The 24999-nt window shown below is 34.2% G+C and overlaps 3 protein-coding genes and 1 pseudogene across 3 annotated transcripts; 2 read left to right on the top strand and 2 right to left on the bottom strand.

The window, feature by feature from the left end:
- Positions 1-237: 237 nt before the first annotated feature.
- On the bottom strand, positions 238-1651 carry LOC128156008 (mitochondrial import inner membrane translocase subunit Tim8 A-like). Its single transcript, XM_052817959.1, has 2 exons — positions 1510-1651; positions 238-762 (listed from the first exon to the last, which is right to left on the bottom strand). The coding sequence occupies exons 1-2, from the start codon at positions 1543-1545 to the stop codon at positions 547-549; spliced, it is 252 nt and encodes an 83-aa protein (XP_052673919.1). The 5' UTR covers positions 1546-1651; the 3' UTR covers positions 238-546.
- A 913-nt stretch (positions 1652-2564) lies between these two features.
- Positions 2565-18919, top strand: LOC128193028 (heat shock 70 kDa protein 12A-like). Its single transcript, XM_052866197.1, has 5 exons — positions 2565-2950; positions 3620-3844; positions 5972-6128; positions 7326-7352; positions 17290-18919. The coding sequence occupies exons 1-5, from the start codon at positions 2624-2626 to the stop codon at positions 18405-18407; spliced, it is 1854 nt and encodes a 617-aa protein (XP_052722157.1). The 5' UTR covers positions 2565-2623; the 3' UTR covers positions 18408-18919.
- LOC128193026 (uncharacterized) lies at positions 7361-12556 on the top strand. Its single transcript, XM_052866194.1, has 5 exons — positions 7361-8074; positions 9845-10300; positions 10440-11610; positions 12149-12204; positions 12434-12556. Coding segments are annotated over exons 1-4 (2154 nt in total). The 5' UTR covers positions 7361-7549; the 3' UTR covers positions 12151-12204; positions 12434-12556.
- Positions 15567-17274, bottom strand: LOC128193029 (probable ATP-dependent DNA helicase RecS; annotated as a pseudogene).
- Positions 18920-24999: the final 6080 nt, after the last annotated feature.

Below are 24999 nucleotides of genomic sequence, written 5' to 3'. Positions count from 1 at the left end.
GGTGTTGGAAGCAAATTGAAAGTGTGTGTGGGGGGGGGGGGGGGGGGGGGTAGACTTATCAGAAATCTTGACAAGCAAAAAAGGATAATGTTTTTTTTTGAATTTGCAAAAAAATGGGGGGGGGGGGGGGGGGACTAAGAGGAATATTAATGAAACCACAGTAGTAGCTTTTGCCCAAGTTGTGTTCAGCTTTAAAACACTGTAAATCGTTGTAAGGAAGCTGTTCATCAAGCATGGTGAATCTAAATTTATTCCATGAATGCTCATGAAAAACAATTTATTGAAAATTCATGTTTGTAAGCATAAACAAATCTTTTTCTGAAAAATAATGTGAAAAAGTTCTCTAATGAAAATAATCAAGTAAGATAGATTTCACAAGAGTTTAACTTCTTCAATTGATTCATGTACATAAATAAATAGTTGCATGTAGTTAGTTCCATTTGGAATCCTTGCATGCTGTATGTGTGATAATCAATTGAGATTGAAGTTCAAATCCAAACAAAATGATATCGATATCTGAATATAAAATCATTGGAGGATTATTTGTTAGTCAAAGCCTGATGAAGGGGTTGCTGACAGAGCTGATCTTTGTAGACGGTTTGCAACAAAGTTTGTGGTGTCAATGAATCGGTCTACACAGTTCTTAATGCACTGTTCCACAGAGGACCCTAATTTGTTTCCTGGAGAAGTGACACAGAAATCGAAGCATTCTTCTGTCAGTTCATTAACTGTTGCCTGGAATTTCTGCTTCTGTTGCTCACTCTGTAACGATAAAACAAATGAAAATGTTATTAACGGTATGATATACCTCAATTAGGCCAAAATAATATATATATTGTTTGTTTGGATTGCCTCCCGCCTCAAGTTTGAAAAACAAAAAATAAATTCTCTCCCTCCAGGATCTAGAAACCTCCAGGCGGTAAATCCAAACAAACATTATTTTAAGGTGGCCTTATAGATCTATGTATTATGACTATCATACAAGGGTATTTTCTGCAGTTTATGCTTGGACCAAAAACAACATATACTAACTACTGCATGCAGGCTGTACAACAAAATTGCTTAATTTTGGTCCATGTGTAGAGGGACTGAGGGAATTTGTAAATATCAAAGAACTAAAAGTGGTAATTTTCCATATAATTGTATATTGTAATCTATAACGTAAGTGTCTTAGTAAAGAAAATCGACCAGAAGACTAAAGCTATTTCTCCAACAGCTGTTCAACAGAAGAGAATATGTCACACCATTAACATATTAACTCGGTCTATGGAGATTGGATAGAATTATTTTAAAAAAACTTAAGTACTATAGCTACTTATATTAAAGAATACCCTTTGTATTTTAACTTGGTTTTGAAATTGCAGTATCATGTTCTGTTGTTAACATATCAACGATGACGGGAGGTCAAGATAGATACGTGTAAATGGAGTAAATTCGAACTGCATGCACATGCTTTTAAGCGAAAAGATTCGTTTCAGTAATCAAAGATAAAAATTTCTAAATTATTACCTGTATAAACTGTTGCAAAATGGGATCTTGTGACATATTTTTGCTTCTTTTCTTATTAGTATTCTACTTAATTTTTCTACTAATTTGTTTCGTGCAACTCCAGTTAATATGTCAATTCGTTCAAATAGTATTCGACATTGGAATTTTTTTTACCATTAAAAAATCAAAGTTCAGAAAGTACTCATGGCAGCTGAATTTTTCCTTGAATGATAGTAATGCATTCATTATAAAAGTATTCAGACGTTTCCAGTTCTTTTTTTTGTTTTTGAGGTTCTCTTGGTTTTGTATATATAACGTTATTTTTCAGTGGGGGAGGGGGGGGGGGGGGTGTGATGGACGCCTTTGGTGAACGCGATTGTAATTTTTTTCTTTGCTTCACCTTTTTGTGATTTAAAAAACCCCAACAAAATATGTATAGAACAGGTAGCGTAAAGTCAAATCTCAACCGTGGCTATAGTGATATATACATTGTATAACCGCTGAACTATATTGATTGACAGTCACACACCTGCTTAACCAGTGACACAGTTACATATGTACCTCCTCTAAGTAGAACTTACGATAAGAATTCTACGAGTTAAAGAAATGCTAGAGAACATGTTCCTGTGGGGAATGGCAACGGGTTTTGTGTTGTGCGCCGAATGTAAGATCATTCAGTCGAGGTGGTGAAAAATCAAGTCACAACCGGACTCGAACCAACAACCTTTGGCCCCAGCGTACTGCGCTATTGGATTATTGAGACACAATACATGTATACATACTGATTGACATCCAAACACCTTTGAACCCAGTGACAAATACATAAACTGATAATGTAAAACAAGTATACAAATGCAAAAAGATAAATCAAAACAAGAGAAAAAATGTAAGAAACTGAAACTGAAAAAAAAAATGATCAAAACTTCATCATTGACACATGCATGTTCTCTTTGTTTACAATTTGAAAATAGTTGCGCAGTATCTCTTATTTCGTATTTTTAACACATTAAAAAAATTAACCAATCTTTAATGCTGTCAAATACGTCAGAAAAGGGTGACCTTATTTTTCAGGTGAAACGAAAGTAAGAGGCGGGAGAAGGAAGTATCATGACATTTTCCACATTTACGATTTACAATGTCCACTGAAAAAAGGAAATCTACGTCTTCCCGACTGATTGTAGCAGCAATAGATTTTGGAACAACATACTCAGGATATGCCTATTCCTTCAAATCAGACTGGACAAAGGTTTTCATGAATAAATGGGAAGGTGGCCAATTAACGTCCCATAAAGCCCCGACAACTCTCTTACTAAATCCAGACACAACGTTTAATTCCTTTGGATATGAAGCCGAGAAAACCTACGCAGATATTGCTACAGACGGCGATGATGATGGTCGATCGTGCACGGAGTACTATTTCTTTCATCGTTTCAAAATGATGTTGAAAACAACTCTAACGAAGGTTTGTGCAAATTTGCGACTGTCTTTAATGAGAATGTAAGGTGTTCAATACAGCATGCATTCTTTTCAATGGACAGGTTTTCATTCATATATTTTCCAGTCTTGGTTTTTACAATCATATCGTGTGTTTACTAATTAAAGCCTGACACCGTGAACATGTTTCTTGCTAATAGTGCTACTTTCTCTTTATTCTTGATTTCTTCTGCGACACCCAGTTTCTTCTTATTACCATAAAACATTATTTTGGTGTCTTTTTATATAAGTGTTAAATATTAATTAGCGTTGTCCCAAGATTCTTTTTTCAATCACTTTTTGATGAATTAAGAACCCTCTATACGCTGATGACAAATTTTCGAATGTTATTTCTTCTTAAAAAGAAATCTAAAATCAGTACATTTCTCTTTTGTTTGTAGTATAATGCTCTTATCTAGCAAGGTATTCACGGTGACTAGGGTGAAATCACTCTTATATTAGCCTTTGCTGTGTTCTCGTACAATTAACGAAAAAAAATTTGCAGTTACTATAGGATTGCAAAATATCTGTATCCGTATCATATAAAACACCTTTTATATTTAATTTTATATTCTTTGTTGAATTATTTGTTGGTGATGAATTTTGCACACGTTTCATATGTTTCCAAACACTATACACTGTACATATATTTTTGTAGAGAGTTCATAGAGAGACAAACTGCACAGACGAAAATGGACGGGAAGTGAGGGCAATTATTGTTTTTTCATACAGTATACGATATTTAAAGGACCATCTCTTAGACAAGCTATTAACTAGTAATCTTGGTGATAAAGTGACCGTCGATGACATTGATTTTGTCCTAACCGTCCCTGCGATATGGGATGACACAGCAAAAATGTTTATGCGAGAAGCTGCTATTCAGGTGAGAGTCGGAGATAAAAAAATTTTACAATAATATCATTTTTTTAATTTTCAATTTTCTAGCCCAGCTAACATAGCTCACTGACCGTGGGTCAACTCATTCAACTTTTGTCTTATTAGCTCACCTGAGCTGAAGGCTCAAGTTAGCTTTAATGATCAAGATTTGTCCGTTATCTGTCGTCGTGAGCGTCGTCGACTTCCGATTATTTCTTCTATTAAATAAAATGAGCATATTACATACTAGTACTTGTTAATCGGCTTTAGTTCGCACAATTGATAGGAATGATTTTTAAAAACGCAAGAAATAATGTCAGTTTTGTGCAAGAAAAGGTTAGACGAAAGGATTACAGGTTTATCAATGCCATTTTGGACCCAAATTTAAAATGATTAATGTATCTTATTTTGTATTGTAATTTTGAGTGTGAAATTTTAAACGTTTCAAAACACTTTGATCTTTTTCCATCCAAAATATGTAAAATTTCATTTTTATTGTATAATTTTCCATATATATATATGCTATTATCGTATTCCATTGATATTGTGTATTTTGTCTTTGTATTGTATAAATTCTCATTTGTATTGAATGTTTTTTCTATACGTAATTGTAAAATTTATTATCTGTATTCAATGTGCATCTTATAGATTGTTTATTTCGATTTGTTGCGAAAGATTTCATTGGTTAATAAACAAGAATTAAAATATCCTAATAAAAATAAACAATACAAATGAAAAATAATGCAAAGCAAATTGTATTATAGAATACAAATGAAAAAAAAATAAAAATAAAATTCAATTAGTAAGTTATATTAATACAAATGGAAAAGATGAAAATATTGAAATGTTTGACATGCCATAGTGTTTCCTCATTTTTATTGTAAGATTGACTTTTTCGAATCGCTAAACATTTCAATATGTGCTTTAAATTAGAGTATCTATTTCTAAAATGTTATATCATCAAAACACACAGAAGATGGGGGGTGAAAAAGCGCAAATGCCCATTTGGTTTAGTCGTAAAATACAATTTCAATTAATTATTTCCAAATAAATATATTTGATAATGTTATAATACAAAGGTTGACTGCACTTAGTGCCAGGTTTGGGTCTTTTTTGGTCGCTTCTGTTGCTTTTATTTCTCAACCTAAAATCACTTTTGTTCATTTTATTAAAGAGTTCTGTCAATTTCCGTTTCCGTAAATTAAGTTTTTAGACTGTGATACATTAAAATTCATTCTAGTATGTTTTTCTTCCTACAACTTTCGAAAAAAAGAGAATTTTTGTTGCCCTTGATCGAACATAAGATTGATATTAATATGCATGAGAGGTGGAGCTGAATGGTACTTAGCATGAATAACAATGCCATGTTTTAAAAGATATGTCATCATTCTTTCACCAATATCCTTTCTATTCTATAGCAGGTATAAGTATACTATTATATAAATAGTGCCTGTTTGGGAGGGTAACAGTTGAAATTGACACCCCGAGAAAACCATCGTCAACCGACGCGAAGCGGAAATGGCATTTTAAAGTATAGTGGCCCCGGGTAATTTCTCCACGTTCTTATTGATTGAAATCGGTTTGATATCCATTAAACCTTATCTGGACTATGGCAAATATGGAGCCCAGACCTATTCTATAAACGAAAAGGCATTAAAGTTCTAAAAATGACACTATTTGGAGGTTTTGACTCGCGTACCCAGTTAAAATCAATCTATTCAAAGCTTTTACATACATCAGGGTAGCAAATCAATGTTATGTTAATTAAAATATGTACATTGTTTTCATTTATTTCAAGAAAAATTATAAGATTTGTTGATTTTACAGTGTCTTATCTGTCCTCATATAGGCATTTTACACGCCTTATTTATCCATCTTCTTTACATTGGCAAGCTAGTATGATAAATATGGTTTATATTTTGCTGCTGAATATTTATGGCATTAATCTGACATGCATGACATTGTAGATGAAAAGAAGCACACACATGGATGGTTATGCCGAGCTTGTTTGTTATTTTAGAATAAAAAATAATTTGATCTGGATTTTTGAAATGTTGCTTCAACCTTCTTACTTATTTACCTGCATACTTGTTTATAACATTTTGTAATTTGCAATTTTTGCTTATTCATTTAGGCAGGAATACCTGATGATCAACTCGAAATTGCCCTAGAACCGGAAGCAGCCTCGATTTACTGTCATTTGATGCATTTAGACGATATCCAAAGCGATAATACAACAGACAGCTTTACTAGAGGGTCTGGTGTTAAATATATGGTGGTGGACCTCGGAGGTATGTGTGTAGTTAAGGAGGCTAAAAACAAAAAGTCAACAAACCAGCCATTAAATTTATCTCAAATCTTATGAAAAAATATGTATTTATTTGTGTTATATAAAAATGAATATTTATCAATTATAAATTAATAATTATAATGTTTTATTTAATTATTACATTTGTTGGATTTTAGCTCTAAAATGTTTTTAATAACTTCTTACAGTTATCATTATGCAAAAGTCTTCATTTTAAGAGACCGATATAGTCAAAGAATGGAATGTCTGATTTTTAAGATCAGAATAATTCACTTTCGATGACTTTGTTTAGTTATATCCAACCATCTAAAGGAAGAAAAGACACATTGCCTCGGAATAAAATGAATAAACGAATAGCCCAAAATATTTAGCTTTTATTAATTTATAGATTCATTTGATGTGACTCCTCATCAGTTTGTGTCAGATTTTCACAGCAAAAGTTCAAAACCGTTCAGGATCCAATAGCTCTGAACTGCAGGGGCGTAATAGTTAGCGTTTTTATGATGTCCGGGTTTTTTTTGCTTGAATAATTGTCAGAGTCTATTGTTAAGGGCATACTTTCTCTCCCCTTGACGCAATCCTGCTTTAAATTGACCGTGAATCAAGTTTCAAGGTCCGAAGTCAAGGTCTTAGCCGATGCATTTGTGTCATTTTTTGCTAACCTCATAGTCTATTTTTAAGTAAAATACTTGGCCAGAGCAAATATGTGTCAGTCTTACCAGAACCATGTGTTATGACAAAATATCAGCCCAATTAGCTCAAACTCGCTCATACTCAAAAGAGTCTTTAGATAAATGTTTAATGTTGCAGATGCTTTCTCTTTTGCATTATTTTGCTTCAACGGAATGAGCCGAAGAGTAAAGTTCATGCAGTTGGTAAAAGACAAAGAGCAGTTTCTTTCACCCAAATGCTCTTGCTTCAAGTTCAAGTTGATCCCTTTAAGGTGGTCACTATCTGAGTGCCGATGAAACACTTTGCGCGAGGAACAAGTCAAATGTTACATTAATAGAAATTATGATGTAAGAATGCTAGTGTAAGGACATTTAGTACATGTTTCTCTATACTTTAACCAATATGGGTTATATTGTGACCATAAGTGGAAGTCAACAGTATACTACATGTAAGGTCGGGAGATTTTGTGATAATACGACATGAAAAGGTTTCATTTTTGTTTATTTAGGCGGTACGGCTGACATTACAGTACACCCATCGTCGGTGACCCACGTGTGATTCACATCGATTCTCTCCATCATCACCCGTGGGTCACCAAGAAAAAAACAGTGTGCTTTTAATTATATATGCAAAAACTCTTTGACCTTTATCTTATCCAATGAAATCTCCCTTTACATATATCGATGCTCTTCTGTATTGGGAGATACGTTAGTCGATACACATGGGAGGTCAATGGCGGAAAAAGGTACCGAGAAAATATGCGGCTTATGTAGAAATACAATTAAAGATAAAAAATCGTATAGATTAGTGTCAACACATGAAGATTTCTCAAGGATATTCAAAGAACTCAGTTTAAATGTTAAAAATTATGTTTGCAAATTTTGTGTAAATAAACTTAATAGACTCGCGAGGATCGACGACGATATCAAAACAAGATTGACAAAACTGTACGAGAAGAGAAACGAACTATTTTCAGAAATAAAGGAAACTGTTATTAGTAAAGCGCATTTACGTACACCTGTTAGCAACAAACGAGAAAGGCAAAAGAACACACCAACACCACGGAAGCCAAAGATCAGACGATTGTTGCCATTCAATTCCCCTGAGGTTAGGACTGCACTAATTGATAAACCTCTTGCAGAGCGGTCTATTTTACCGCAAGAAAAAGAGCCGTGGATCAAACGTTTGGATCAATCTAGCACAAATGATGCCTCTACGCAAACAAAGACTTACCATGAGAAAGACTTTGATGTCAAAGTAAGTTCAATTATATTACTTACAAATAAAGAAAACAAAAAATTTGCACACACTAACATTATGTACATGTAACAAATTTAACAGTTTTTATTCAGGCTTCAGGTTATATGCGCAAATTCAGAAATTTTTCCAGGGGGGGGGGGGGGATATCCGAAGGATAATACTGTGTTAGCCGGGTAGGGGGTGTGGTGGTCTGAGGCATATTTGCGACAATTTTGCTGTATTAATTAAATAAATTTTTATTTTCCAGGGGTTGGGGGTCGCCCCCCTCCCCTCGAAGTCTGCGCATGAGGTTTTCTGTTTCAGTCTAAAGACCAAGAAAATAAGCACCACCTTCGAATTTACCTGGTCAGTGTAACCCTGTCAATCAACTGAATTGATCGAGGCCCCAGATTGGATTATAGAAAATGATTGACATTTGTTTAATCGTCCTATGTATACCATGTCTAGTGCTCATGACAATCATGCAATTAACTTATGTCTTTTGATGCTTATTAATGTGACGCCATGTCTTTTAGCACTATGACAAGAAAAAACTAGTGTTTGACAGAGACTAATTTTTCTGCTATTGAAAATAGTAATTAAAAATTTACTTGTACTTGGTTATGTACAACACCAAACGCGCTGATTACCCGCAGTCTGTCAAATTCACATGACGCCGATCATCCATGAAAACGTCCTTTTATTAATAAAGATCTTGAGAATATAGAGAACATAGAATTAAATTGAATGAAATATTGCGTCCACGATTTATAACCTTAGTTATCATATTTCTTTGAAAATATCATCAAGAGCCGAAACCAGAAAGGGAACAAGTACAGACAAATCTGGTACATGCGTTGCTTGTGCACTTTAGCAGCTGATCCCCAAAAGTAATACAAACATATGCTTATCACTATTGAGTTGTAAAAGTCAAAAAGGTTATAAAAAGATTTGGCCTCCATTTGCTGATTTGACTCCCATTTGGTGGTCAATCACCCATGTGATACATGTACTTCTAATATTAATTTATCTACCTAATGGTGGTTTAACTTTTTTTCATCTCAAATGGTTAAGGATGTCAAATAGAAAGATTACAATTTAAGTAACACATTTGTCTTTAATTTTTTTAATTATTCTTAGTAACTTGTTATTTTGAATTTTAATTGTTGATTTAAAAGTTTAAAATTTTTAAATAGGTGTATTTTAAAAGTGAGAGCACCTTAGTGGTCATTGGCGTTAGGCCAGTAACCGAAAGGTCGCTGGTTCAAACCCCGCTGTGGTCAATTGATGTTGTGTGTTGTGCACTTAGACAAGGCACTTTTATATATACATTGCCACCCAGCTGAAATTGGGTACCGGCTTACGCTGGGGGTTAACCTGCGATTGACTGGTGTCCCATTCAGGGGGAGTCCAATGACTCTCATCCGCTTAGCACCACGGAAACCTGGGATAAGCACCGGCCTTATGTGCCTTCATGGCACGGAGAAGGATTTAATTAACTAACTTATTTTAAAAGTGAACAATTTTTTTTAAGTACATGTTTATTGATATATTTGGCCAAATTAATAAAATATCCATGTTCCTCACTTTCTCTAATTTGGGGTTGGCTGCCATTCAATCCGCTTGCGGTGTACCTATATTCTGTCTAAAACTATAGTTTTTCGATGAACCTTTCAGTTATTGAATCTTTGAATTTTTGGTGCTACACAAAACAATGAGGCCCATGTGTGATATCTCCATTCTGTGGAGTGGTTACATATAAAGTAAATTTAACTATATTTTTTTCAGATCATGGCAAAGTATGGAAGTAGTCATAGATCATCAATAATTTCTGATCCCACCCAGCAAGCAATATGTAAAGCTATGCTTAATGGTAGGACGAGTTTTGTACACCATATGATGAAGTCAGACCAGTACAAACAAGCTGTGTTGCAAGAAGTGTGTAAGCACATACACAAAGAAATATGTGAAATTTGCAGAAAAGAAGAAAATCAACTTCACTATCATACAGAAATTGCAGACTGGGAGAGTCTTTTGCATTATTTAAAGGGAAAAGCCCCTGTCACTGTTAGGCTCTTACAAAGTGTTTTATTGAAAGATGCATCAGAACAAGAAGTGAAAGGTCATAAGGTTATAAGCCTTTGCACAGGATTTTCAGTCTTTTTGTATAGCAGAAACCACACTCTATCAAGACTGCAATACACAATTGGACTGCTGTTGGATCAATGTGGAGCCACAAAAGAGGTAGGTTGATTTTTTGGATAGTTTTATTTTTCATCTTACATGTATTGAAGGAAAACAAAATATTAATTTCTATCTCTTTAATTACTGTTGTTTCAGTGTTTGATATTGTACATAGATTGAATTTTTATTTTTTATATAGGCTATATCTATATTGCATGACCTAGGATTCTCGGTTTCACCAAGTGCATTGCATAGGAAAAAAAGAGACATAGTTCTGAAACAAGAGGAGAGAATTGACAATACAGTTGCAAGATATGTGTCCGAGAGGCGAGAAATTATGACTTGTGAGAAAATCATAAAGGACTATGAAGACACAACCTATCAGCTGACTGAAAAAGTGGAAGGTCCAATTCGAAGTCCTAGAATACCAGTATGCAACATGCACTGTACTTTGTTATCAAATGGGTGTGGTGCACAACTGAATGCTTTTACAACTTTAGAGCTTTGGGATTGCTCCAGAACAGCTTTTTCAAGTACAAAGCTTTCAAGTGAAGTTACTTTTTCAATGAATTACAGAAACATGCACACTTCTAGTGCCATGCAAAAACCAGAGACTGTAGTTTTTGATACAAGAGTGAACAAGGTGTCCAACACAGAGACACTTAACTCATCAGGAAATCAAGAAAACATAGTGGCATATTTAAAGAAGAAGATGTTAAGAAGAAAAGACAATCCATGCATACCCATTGAAATTCTGGGGGACAATGTCGACATTCTCATTACTCCTGCAAATATGACTTCAGACAGACAAAGGAAATCATGGCATTGGTTTCTACTTCTGGCTACCCAGAAGAGAATAATTGATCAGGAGCTCCCTACAAATAAGCCTGTAGCCGACATAGAAACAATCAGTAGTTGTGTGTTTTTTCCATCTAAAGTGGAAATTCTTGATTTTCAAAGAAATCTTCAATTTCATGTTGCCAGAATCTTGTCAAATTTTATTGGAGAACTCAAATCATTCGAAAAACTTCTTCCAAACTATATACTACACCCACAAATTGAAAAAACATCCCAGAAATCTGTGTTTATAAACTGTGACTTAATTGACGAGAGTGAAAATTCTTCCGATGGAATGATTAGAATAATGCAGAGAGTTCACTCTCTAGCTGTGCCATTCATTGACGGAACCGTAGAAAAAGTAGTTCTAGGAGGTGATGTTTTGACTAACGAACGTGCCATGAGTGCACAACAAGCGATGAGAAACAATGAGTCAAGCTATGAAAAGCTTCTTGGTGTAATACATAGACCTGAGGGACTGCACAGACAGATGAATTTTCTGATGGTATCATGGGTTGTAGTTGGTTATCTTTGTGAGTTTTGTTTTGTTCTTTCATCAGTTTGTATAAAGTTTTGCATGTTAAGAGAAATTTCAATTTCAAATCTTATCATACATCATGATTTCATAAATTTTAATTTGCTTTGCAAAAATTTTCATGCAAGACTTTATTAAATGTTTCATATTTTATAGTTCTTTATTCTAGCTTGCAAATGTTGGTTCAAATCATTGTATCTCAAAATTTTTCTTTCCAAAAAAAAGGTTGGATAAACAAATATATTAAAGATAAATTCTAATTTTAACTCACCAGAACATAAATAATATCAAATATCTAGCATTTTGAATAAGCTCTTCAATTTAGGTATAACTATGCTTGTTTTTAAAATTCTTATGGGCATACTCATTTAATATTTTATTTTTCATGGAATGATAATTTAAAAGAGAAATTTTTTTTGGAGGGGAGAGGTATGAGATCAACAACTAGATTTGGCCAAGTACTGGTACATGAATTAACAATGGTATTTGTTATTGTCATTGTTTGTGTTTACACATTTTTATTCCATTGTGTTTAGAGATGTTTCACCATTGAAGTTTGAAGGTTACAGTTTTTGGTTTACTAATTTCTTGGGTAAGTCAATTTGTTTTGGCAAAAATCAGGTATCAAAATGTTTATGTAAAAAACATGTTGATTAATTAATTTATTTTTTGGAAACATAGAACTAGGTAACGATTAAGTTAAAATATTTGTATCAATCGTATATTACAAATATTATACTTGAGTAAGCAATTTAACAGTATAGTGTTGAAAATCAATATGTGTCAGCATGTCAGGTTTAGATATTTTTTATTTACTTCAGAGTGTATATCAAGAGTTTTACAAAGAAGAAAGCAGCAGCGATGGGGGCAGTCTCTATCAACTTAGAAACCTAATCAACAGGAGAAATGTATCAGGAGCAGAGCAGGTCACTAAAGATTTCAGGTAATAGATATGTTTGTATTATCTTTGTGGTTAAAAACTTAATATTTCCATTTTATGTTTGCTTAGATACTGGTACTTTTATGGTTGGCCAAACAAGATTATGTGCAATTTGTCCAGCTATAAGCAAGATACAAAGCTCAAAGGATTTTCTTTATTACCTATTTAGGTCACACATGAAGTTTGTGGTGGATGCAATGAGTGGATATGTGGTTGCAGCATTTATGAGCCTACACAGCATGAATGATATGGATGACAAACCTGGCAGCTTTCCATTATTCTCCCTCATGAATGAAAATCAGAAAACAGACTGGTTATATGATCAAGCCGATTTAGTAATGGATATTCTAGGAGTTAAAGATACAGCATATATAGATGAGCTAAACGAAAACATCAAGCAGTTAGATATAGACTGTAATAAACTTTGTGAAATGAAGAGTGCAACTGGTTTTCAGTGTGCATTGTGTGACAAACACTATGTAACAGAGGGCCACTTCAGGAATCATCTTAAAAAGAAGCATCAATGGCAGTTCCATGAGAGTACTTTGACAAAAAGATCCGACAGTGTTGTATCAAGTTTTATAAGGATGGCTCTATTGCTAGTCGACACTTGTGATGCCTACAGGATGGGAGACGGTGAACGTTGTCTTCGGAATGCTAAATTTGAATGGATGTATGCAGGTGCGCTTGGACATACTAAATATAAGTTGTGGCTGTGGAGATATATTGCCTACATTGTTGCGATACTCAGCCCAAAAGAAAGTTTCGAATATAAATGGAACATATGCCAGAATTTGATGGGAGGAGTGGACCAAAATATACCAAATGATAACTGTGTGGAACTACAGATCAAAAAGATAAAATCTCAGCTGAACACACAGGGTTCAAACAAGTCTTTCAATTCTGCCAAGGTAGTTACAATGTCCACACAAGTTATTGATAATATGAAACAAAAACTTATGCAAGTAAACAATACAGTGAGAGCTGGGAGGAAAAGACCACAGGTGGACAAATCTGTGGATATCGGTCGAATTGCAGAATGTGTACTCAAAAATGGACACGGTGTTGTAAAGGATTGGCCATCGTTCAGTAAATTTAAAGACCCACTATCCAAGCTTGATCCTAAAACCTTGCATCAGTGGATGGGCACGCAGAAGAAAATTGCTTCTAAATCGCTGCAGTGAAATGTTAACATTGGTCCTTCTTCACCTATACTCTCTTGTATGTTTTGACTGAATATACATGTCCATATGTTATGTGTTACACACAATATCAATATTACAAAACTTATTGCATTGCAGTATCTTATTATCAATTATGTGATATGAATCAGAACTATTTCATTGATACACATATCTGACTGTATGAATATGTTGCAGTGATTTTCAAATTAACTTATAATATTTAAGGACTAAAATCTCTAATCCTTGGTAATCGTAAAGTTGCAATGTTTACTTTGACCAATAAGTATGACCTTGTCCTTTATGCTAAAGAAAATAAACCAATTAAATTTTATGTTGTTGCTTTGAATGGGTCAATACATTTGCAATTCCTCTTGGGTAATTTCTATACCATGTACCAGGTAATGAAATACATGCACTAGAAACTCTTCCAACAAAAGATATTTCAGTTGGAAAAAATCTGGTAATCCCTCATTTAATTTTGAAAAAAAAATTCATGCAAGTGTATTAAAATATTTTACTACATGTACTTTTATTAGGACAAAAAGATATCGCACAAAAAAGAATTAATTTGAAATTTCATCGCTCCCAGTTATTTTTTTTCATCTGGAATAGCCTTTAGCCTCTTGAGTAATTTTCAATGTCAAACAAGTTGCATTGGATAAAGTAAAAAATTAAATCTGGCGAATACAGGAAAAAATGTATGGAAGGGTTAGAAGGCACTTTTTATATGTTTTTTTTTAAGGTAGGGGAGGGGATATATTTAAATGTGAAGGTGGGGTAAAATGGAAAGTGCCTGTCCCTTTACATTTATTCTTGGAATAGCCACATTTATTCTTGAAATAGTCAAGAAGAAAAACTAGAAACATTGTTTCATTCAGCTAAATCCTTCCATGATTTTTAGTTCATCTGTTATAAGTTGAAACAGGAATAGACATTAACAGTTACTAAATGCAAGTGTTTAGAATTTAATATTAAAGCACGAGTATACTGTGTAGCAAAAATATATTTAAAAAATCCAGTTCACCCCTATCCATAAAAAAGTAAGGGTTTTTCTTTCAGAGGAATGTGCCCCCCCCCCCCCCCCCATATCCTTCCTCTAAAATTTTTTAGCAACTTAATTTTTGAAAAGCCATTTAGAATCAATGTCTATCCCACTAAAAACAAGTTGTGAAATCAATGTTCAAGTGATAAAGAACAAAGTTTAATTCATAGATTTAAATGGTTTATATTACATGTACATTGTTTTAAATTTTATAACAGTGAAACATTGGAAAAAAGCTTTCTTACTCCAACTCTGGATATGTATCATCTATATCAAATACATCATCACTTTCTAAGTCTGTGCTATCTGACATGCAAGAGTTGTCATCACTAGAAACATCATCACTTTGAAATAAAAAATATGGATGTTGATACAGTTCACAACAGTCACCACTGCAATTACAATTTTGGGAACATATATCACAACATAAATGTTTAACAAGTTCTACATTAGGAAGCGAATCATATGATTCCAATATTTGAAGTCTACGACACTTATCTTTATTTTCAATATATGTCTTCATGTCAGCTTCAAGTTTATGAGTATGTCTACTATTATAAAGAAGCAGATGTAAGGACTGACTACCATCACGGCCAGCACGACCAAGCTGCTGAACAAAGCTATCCATATCTTTAGGAGGACTATAATGTACAACATTGTTTACTCCTTTGTAATTCACTCCCATACCTGCAGCACTAGTAGCAATTAAAACTCTAATATTTCCATTATCATCATTCATGTCCTCTCTAATTGTTTCCTTAACATTTTCAGATGTACATGAATGAAACATATTAACAAATTCCATTACAGAGTTGTCTAACACCATTAAAAATGCAGTGTATATGTCTGCACAAATTTTTATGCTTGAACAAAAAATAAGTGTTCTTGGACAGTCTTTTTTTCTCGTAGATAAATCATGTGTCAACCAGCCAAATGTTTCATCGATGGGCACAGTGTTTTTTAACTTTTGAACAAATAACTTTATGTTCTCTCTATCAGGACTGTCAATAATGTCCACACAGTTGTTTAAAGCCAGTCGCTTCTTAATCACTTTTCTTGCCTCCTTGCTAGCAGTGGCTGTAATCACTAGGGCTGGACAACTTATCAATGACCTGATCTCACCTGTCCGTGAAAACCATTCCCTGAAAGCTTGTCCATGTTTTGTATTTTCACCCCTAAAAATAAATTAATAAAAAAAAGTAAATACCTCTTAAGTTAAAAGTATGGTACATCTACCAGTAATACAAATCCTACACACATTCAATTTTTTATCTTTAATTTTTGAAACTTGGGCCAAAATAATGAAGCACTCTGAGAGCACTGCGTGAGCAGTATATATTCCCTACCGGAATCCCCCATTCCTCCCATTTCTTACTATTTATTAGTCCCCTACAGGTTTCACCGGAGCCTTCCACGCTTTTTTCCTCTAAGCGTTTAAGGAATAAATTAAACTTCCTATGTAGGTTCAAGTTGTCAAACTACAGAACAACTTTTGTTTCGTTAGATCGACAGATGATATCCGAGAAAAATAATTATTTCCATACCATATTATGGGGATCAAAATATAAGAAACAATAAGATATCCACCTTCAAGTTATTGCCACAGATTTCCTTGGCAAAATAATACTGTTTGCATTCATATAATTTAATAAGTAATTAGTATAAATTAATTTGGCCGAGGTGTCAACATCTTGGTGTTGCCAAGGTGGCAACACTCATTGGCCGAAGTGTCTGTCTGCCAATCAATATCCCCCTTCAAAAAACACCTCTCCCTCTTTTGAATTTGTTATGCCATTGCCCTTTCAACATAACTTGTAATAACTACTGTTTAATATTTTTATATACTTACCAATGAACAAGAGTGTGGGCTTCATCCACAACGAATAATCTATAGGATTTGGATCCTGACAACATATCCCGCCATTTATCGTTCTGCAGTATAGCTTCTGGTGACGAAAAGACAAATTGGTATTTACCGTCGAGTATCGAGGCATCCTCAGACTTGTCTTTGCCAATGAATGTGGCGGTAAACCCCTTTGATGCTAAAAGATCCGTCTGTTCCTTCATAATGGACAAGAGGGGACTAATAATAAGAACTTGTGGTTGCACATCCAATGAATTGCTATATTCATAAAAAATAGGGAAGGCCATGTAGCACAAAGACTTCCCACCACCTGTCCTAAGAGAGAGGAACACATCCTTCTTTGCCAAAAGACTGTCGATAGCTTTTTCTTGTTCTGCGCTTAATTTCTCTACTTCAAATATTTCCTGCAATGTTGTTATGCTGGGCGCCGCCATTGTTACTGTACTTCCAAATATCGTCAGTAAGGCGTTCAGTGATTGGTTTGATATTTTCAGACTCTCCGAGTAAAAACTTGCTCGGGTGCAATTTGATTGGTTTATTAGGTTCATGCATAATTCATGAGAATCACGCGAACTAACTTCGAGACAACCACGGGTTTGAGGAAACTTGTGGACTCAAAACCGTGGTTTGCGACGATGCAGTACACCAACTGCAAGAAAACAAGACCTTAGCAGAACTTGTGCCTGCCAGTGGCGGAGAATGGGGTGGAACCAATGTTGATAAAGCTTATAGACAGTTTTTAGAGGATATTTTTGGGAGCAGTGTGCTTAAAAAATTCAAAAGTGATCCAGATAACATCATTGACTTTTTTGAATTTTGGCAAAACTTTGAAGTAAAGAAAAGGGAACCGTTAAGTTCCAAGTCCTCAAGTAAAATGAATCTAGTTATACCAGTAGCGTTAACTGAGATAGCTAAAGAGCAAAAGAAACTAAAGGGAACTTCCCAGGGGATACTTAAAGAGCTACTGAAAAATTCAAAATATTGGGATAAGGATATATCTTGTGAAGCGGGAAAACTAAGTATGTCAATAGAAATTTTCGAAAATCTGTTCAATCCAACAGTACAGGAACTAATTGCTCACGTGTCAAAAATGTTTAAAGATGAACTCGATGCAGACGTAAAAACCATTTTGTTGGTTGGGGGCTTTTCTGAATGCGAGCTAGTTCGAGACCGACTCAGGGGCCATTTTGGAAAAACCAAGCGACTTGTGTTCCCATGTGAAGCGAGCCTTGCAATTTTGAAAGGAGCTGTGTATTTTGGTCACTGCAAAGACCTAATCTCGCGCCGAGTTGCACGATTTACCTATGGGTTTCAGATTTGGCCAAAATTCGACAAATCCAAATATTCCTCAGACAGAAAGAAAATGGTAAATGGAGAAGAAAGATGTCGAGACGTATTCTTAAAAATTGTTACCAAAGGAGATCCAATCACACCAGGTCTAAAGAAGTCCCAAATATTTAAACCACTTCAACAGGGTGAAAATGTGCTCGAATGTGGCGTTTTCGTATCAAACCAGAAAGATCCAAAGTACGTAGACGACCCGGGTTGTGTAAAGCTAGGAATCCTTGAAGTCAAACTAACAAACTACGAACGCCAAACGAATGCGGAAATCGAGGAATCGATTATTTTCGGGGAGACTTATATTAAGGCTACAGCATACAATTGTAGAACAAATGAAGAGCATGAACGAACTTTTGATCTTCTGTCGCCGAATATAAACCTACCAGGAAATCTTGTAGAAGTTCGACAGTACGTACGTTCCTGATTTGGGAAAGCATTACAGGGATTTATCTATCTGACTTACACTTTCCGATATTTGTATGGTATGAAATGCATCAAAAAGTATGAAGCTATTACCTCAAAGTTTGTGTTGATTTGATAATTGCAAATATTTTCTTTTGCACAATGTTTAAAATACTCATTGATGATCTGTTAACTGTTTGAAAATTAACGTCAACTGGTCTACATTTGTTGTTTTTCATTTATTCTGTTTTTGCATGCATTGGTTACTGTTCTTCCTTATATAGTTATATACAACATGGCTAAAAATAAATTAATTAAGATGACTAGGCTTAAAACAAATCAATTGTGATAATTTTGTTCATACTTATTTATAACAATGTAAGATATTAACACCTGTATTTACATTAATAAAATGTATTAAGAAAAATAGTTGGACATATTCGTTATATTTACTTACATTAGATTTTACTATTAGAAAAAAGCTTAAAAAGCTTAGAAGAGGAAATGTTTTACAAACTGCTAAAATTAACGTCGAAAAGTGACGTGCAAACATCATGACCGAGTATCAATAAAAAGCAATGTCTAAAGGGTATTTTTCTCTCTTTTTTAGCTCACCTGAACTGAAAGCTCAAATAAGCTATACTGATCACTTTTGTCCGGCGTCCGTTTGTTTTTCAGTTAACTTTTTAAATTTTCGACTTCTTCTCCAGAACCACCTTGCCGATTTCAACTAAATTAAGCACAAAACATCCTTAGGTAAAGAGGATTCACATTTATTTAAATGAAAGGTCACGCTTTCTCTCAAGGGGAGATAATGAAAAATCATTGAAAATTTGTTGATATTTTTCATAAATCTTCTCAAAACCTATTTACCACTATGACTGACTCTCAATTTTCATTTGAACACTAGAAATGCATTACTTAAGCCTTGTAAATAATAAAAAATGAAAAATAGAATTTGACCAAGATCGTGACCGTGCCCTTTTGAATTTTATATTATTATTTTTTACGGTTTCACAGTCGTGGGAGATAAACTAAATGCAAGTCCTTATTTACTGCCCATGAGGTAGGAATTTAGGCTTTATATTTTTTGATAGAAGGGGCGACAAATGTATAGCCGGATAGTGAACATGTAATATTCTTTTATTTTAGGCCACTTAGTCACTCGGGTAACCTATTGCCCCCAAATTTTAGGAAATCTACTTTAATTTCATGTGCATTCAAGAAAGACAATTCAAGGCATCTATTTTTATTTGTTTCTTTTTATTAAAAGTTTACATTCACGGCACCTGGAGCTAGGATATAAATAATCAATGATTCTTCCGACTCTTTCCAACACCCCTTTAATGAATAAATGTTTTTCAAACATCAAATGTCTAGAGTGATTAATGATTTTTAGCCGGACTCTGCTGAACGCAGATTCCTGGTTGTAGGCAGGTAAATAGCTTACGTTTTCATAAATAGCACAACTTCAAAACTAAAAAAAAAAAAACGCGGGTTTTTTTCCATTCACTTTACAAAGCATTAGTATTCGACTGTATATCGAAGAATTGGGCATTGATTTTATAACGCCTGTTTCCAAATTCGATGCATTGTTGATTTTTTTTCTACTAGACTGGCATATTTTTGTTAATAGACGCTTTCAAAATATAGTCGTTCTCTGACGCTTTGCCGACATTAAAAGCATGAGAGAGAGAGAGAGAGAGAGAGAGAGAGAGAGTCCGGTTTTCATGTCTTCATTTCTTTGATTTTAGCAAATAACCTAGTTCAGAATTCTTTGTTTTGTGAACAATGATCGACTCTTGTTATTGTTTACACGAGTGTTGTATTGGTATACCGGACATATTCAATCAACCGATGTTTTTTTGTTGATGATAGCAATTTTGAACACATATAATTAGTTAATATTGTTTCCACGAGTCATTTTAAAACGAATTTTATACTTTTCATTAATTTGGTCAATCATTCAAAATGCACAAGCAAACCATTTTATGCATAAAAATTGGGATACAAGATTAAATCTTAAATCGGGTCAAGGTCCCTTTAAATGCATAAATAAGATCGACACTCCGACAGTTCTAAGGGCTGTGATTCTCAGGTGACCGTCAATGCCTGAAGGTCACTTGTTCTTCTTCCTCGTTCTTATCCCTCTCTTCCGAAACAAATTCTTGAATCTGCGCATTATACACTGCTGCTTTTAAAAGATATAAATTGAATTGATCTGGCTATTCTGTTAAGTCGGCTTGACGGAAATGGCCGACCAATGTTCCAATTGTAGAGTGTAAACATATATAACTAAAACATGACACGTGATTGCCAGATATATTTCTATGTTCGTCTGGTGAGCACTTATATATTCTGCAATATGACCAATGCTTCGCAAACTCATCTTGACATATCATATCTAATACAAAAACCAAGTTCTGTAAGTTTTATAATACATAAATATTTGAAGTACATGTAGTTGCCCTTTAAAATTAGTTAATTTAATATTCTTAGGCTAACTTCAAATATAAGTATATTGTATCAAACTACTTTGCGGTCAAATTGATAAACAAGATCCTATGATCGTTTACATATATTAGATAACTTGATTTTAAAGTATGGTATCCGTGAGCAGATCAAAGCATATACTATTCTTGTCAAATTTGATATGTCTGATACGAAAAGAAAAACAGGCAGATCTTGAGTCTGTACTAAATTCGTTAAAACGGCCCGGTCGTACTGATTTGTGAATACTGTAGTAAAATAGTTTTCGCAATGACCGAAAACAGCTAGGATCGTTGGTGAAACAAGGACCATCTCAATATATCGGATCATTAGTGGCCGCTATAGACTTTGGAACTGTTTATTCTGGTTATGCTTATTCGTTTAAATGGGAATGGTCCACTGTAAAGACTAATAAATGGAGTGGCGGAATTTTTCTTTCCTACAAGACACCGAGCGCCTTACTGTTAAACCCAGACCAGTCTTTTAATTCATTTGGATTTAATGCTGAAAAGAGATATGCATCGTTAACCAAGAAGGTGAAGATTGTAGAAAGTACTTCTTCTTTCAATGTTTCAAGATGATTCTGAAATCTTCTTTGGAAAAGGTTATTTTTCCTATTTTTTGTCTTAAGTTTATACACGCCTCACAGCCTTAATTATTAGCATAATCGGAGCCTTTCTGATTTTTATATTAACGAAAAACTAAAAATCCCGAGAACGCCTAAATACGTCATTCACGGGATTTTTACGAGACCAGTTTGAGACTCATGCAAATCGAGAGAGGAGTTTAGATCGAAAAAGTAAGTAAAAGTTTTTGTTTATTCTACCGGCAAGCTTTTTAAATTGTTTATAGTTGCAGAACAATTGTTTATTAATGTGAATTCGAAGTTTTGGGTGATTAGCCTTATGTCGTTAATTATTGTCCAGCATGAAACTGTCTGAACAGCAGTTTTCGATTTTGTCAACAATCTGGAACGTGCTAGGGGGAAGTCATGTATCGGTAAGAACATACTCACTTACAATGTTAAACTAGATAAATATTCCTTTTAAAACCTGCAGTGCAATGATTCCATATTGCATGTTTTACCAAAATGTCTTTGTGAAATGTGACTTGAAAGACATGTTTTAGTATGAAATGGGTTTGCAGGTGTATTATTGTAAGTTTTTACACATATTGTAGCATACGTTAATAAATATTGTATGTTTTTCCTAGAATATTGTGTTTGTGTCATTTCCATACAGAATTTCCTCGACAGGTACAGGTAACGTTAGTTTTGATACACGTGTCTCATTTAAACTGCTAACTTTGTGTCTTATTTATCTTTTAACAATGAGAGTGTTTATGAATCAAGGGTCTGCATTTGTTATGTAAATATAACATATTACAATTGAGGGAGAGAGAGTATGAAAAGCCATAACAAATTTTATAGTTATATGTCATTTTCCACTCAATGAGTTGTTATACCTGTTATCATGGTAATGTTTTGACCCATGTCTCAGATACAGCATGTGCCCAAAAAAGTGTTATGTGGGACATACCCTTTTGTCTTGATAATGACATTTAGCTTTGTAATTATAGTAAATCTTACCAATTTGATATTGCTAATGACCCAGTCAAGTCTGCTAAAGCCCAGAAGGTACTTCTTTGTCATGTAATAAACTTACAACTTGCACTCGACTAGAGAAGGAAGGTACCTATGAACACTGGGTGTATATTGTGGAACGTTTGATTTGTGATCTTTATAAATTCAGTGGCAATCTAGGGAATATTTAATAACCAATAACGGGTGTTCGAGAGTCAGTGTCAAACCGGTTTTACAGATGTGCTAGGGTGTGTCGACACTGATTCTATTTAAAGTATAGCCAAAATAAACAAAATGTCTTCAGAAAAACAAACAGTAAACTTACTAGGCGAAAGCAGGGCTGTACTTCTTGGATGTGAAGAAGAAAAAGACAAACAAAGAGAGAGTGAAATCAACATAGAATCTTTGTATAAATTGAATAATACAAAACATGGACATATCTGTCAATGAACGTCTAAATACAATGAAACAATCAGTAGAAGCAAAAAACCAAACAATAGACAATGCCATTCAAAGATTAGAAGAAGTGTACGAATTTTGAACATATGGCTAAAATATCAAACCGAATCGGTGCTGCTGAAGAAAGATTGAACAATTTTGATAAAACGTGCAGAGTTTGAAAATCATTTAGACGGTATGAGCAATGTTTTTGACGGAGTGAAAGAGAGTCGAGGAAATAAAAGAAAAATCACAGGCACTTGAAAAAGAATTAAAAGAAATGAAAGCAAATTTTAGTGAAATAGATGAAAAGTCTACACACTGCACATCTTTTAGAAGTCCGGAAAGAGAAAAGCTAACAGAGAAAAATGACAAACTAATAGATCAAATCTTAACCCTAAAATGCAGATCCATGAAATATAACTTAAACTTAATTATCAACGGTATTCTCGAAGAATTTAGAGAAAATACAGAAAATGTTCTGCGTGATTTCCTAGCCGAACATCTGGAAATAGACTACAGAATAGAATTCACAAATATCCACAGATTTGGTAAGAGAAATTAAAAGAGAGCTAGACTAATTGTGGCGAAGTTCATTTATCAAGATGACTTCAACTGAAAAATAAATCATACCGCATAAACCGAAAATTTCCAGTGGAAATTTAACAGGTGAGGAAAAATCTTTACACAATCATGAAAGACCTGAAACGAAAAGGGGAAAAGAAAAGCTCGTCCGAGACATTCTGTTTGTGGATGGTGAACCCTAATACCCGGATACCGAAGTAGAGCGTAGAGAACCACCAAGTGATAACACACGTAATCCAAGCAGACCAAGGAACATGCCTCTCAAATGGTGGAGGATAAACTCTACATCAGATCACCGATTAGAACCAGCAGAGAAGCTAAGATTGTAACAAATGATAAATCCAAGTGTTGTGGCCTGAATATTTTTTCATTAAATTATTGTGGAACAAAGAGAAGGATTCCAGGAACCTATTCAAGAACATAATATCTTGTGCTTCCTAGAGACAAAAACTTAGACAAATAACTTAGATAAAATAAATACAGTGAAGCCTTATTTATCCGGACTATTTCGTTCCCAAGTCCAATCATACGGATAGGTGAGGCTTCCATGATATCTGCCATGAGTCTGTTTTGTAAATGATAATTTAAATGTTTTAATGGGTTATTATACTGTTTTCTTTGCCTTTAATACTGAATAGCAAAAAATTAGATTGGGGGGGGGGGGATAATTACCTGTTTTAAATAAGGAATAAGGAATCATTCTTTGAGTATTATGAGGTGATAATTTTGGTCGGGGCGTGATCAAATCCAATAAAGCCCGAAAGGCTTTATGATTGATTTGATCACGCCCCGACCGAAATTATCACCTCATAATATTCAAAGAATGATTCCTTATTACTTATATTTATATAATTTTAAACCATCGTACGACTAAATATTTAAATATAAATAAGCAAACCCCGCTGGCGCCTCAATTTGGCGTCATTTGTATTATGGGTTTTATAGTACAAAATCGATACGTAGTGTTATAACAGGCAAAGACACTGGAAAATGTAAATATTACAAGGAAACCCTGCTTTATATTGTTTTTAGTCAGGAAATAATAACCAAACTAAAATCATAGCAAAATGTAGCTAAATATATTGTGTCTAAGTGTGAAATGAACCTATTTACGTTAGGTTTTTAACAATCTATATCTAGACACGTCAATTTTCTACCAAATCACTTGCGATCAATTGTAAATTAAATGCTTTCCTTATTTTTTTTCTTCCTATACCTCTGGTTTCGGCCTAATCTGGCAATTTATTCATGTATTCATGAGGCACTTCGTTTAAAATATATTTTTTTAATGTAAATACCACAAAACTATGAAAACCGTTCCAGATGTATCAAGCACATTCTTCTTTTGAAGTAGAGGAGTGTTTTGGAAAGTGGTGTCACTTGACAGGTGCACAGTGTAAAGATACCCAATCCACGTGCAGTGAGGCGTGACTAATCCTGTCTAACCAGCAATGTTGGTAATATTTGAAAATGATTTGGGAAGTCAGCGTGTTTATACCAGCTACTTATGGGGGCTAGC

This window comes from Crassostrea angulata, chromosome 7 (assembly GCF_025612915.1).
Source record: "Crassostrea angulata isolate pt1a10 chromosome 7, ASM2561291v2, whole genome shotgun sequence".
Lineage (NCBI taxonomy): Eukaryota > Metazoa > Mollusca > Bivalvia > Ostreida > Ostreidae > Magallana > Magallana angulata.
Note: the sequence above shows the minus strand (reverse complement) of the source record. Positions and strands in the feature narration are given on the sequence as shown.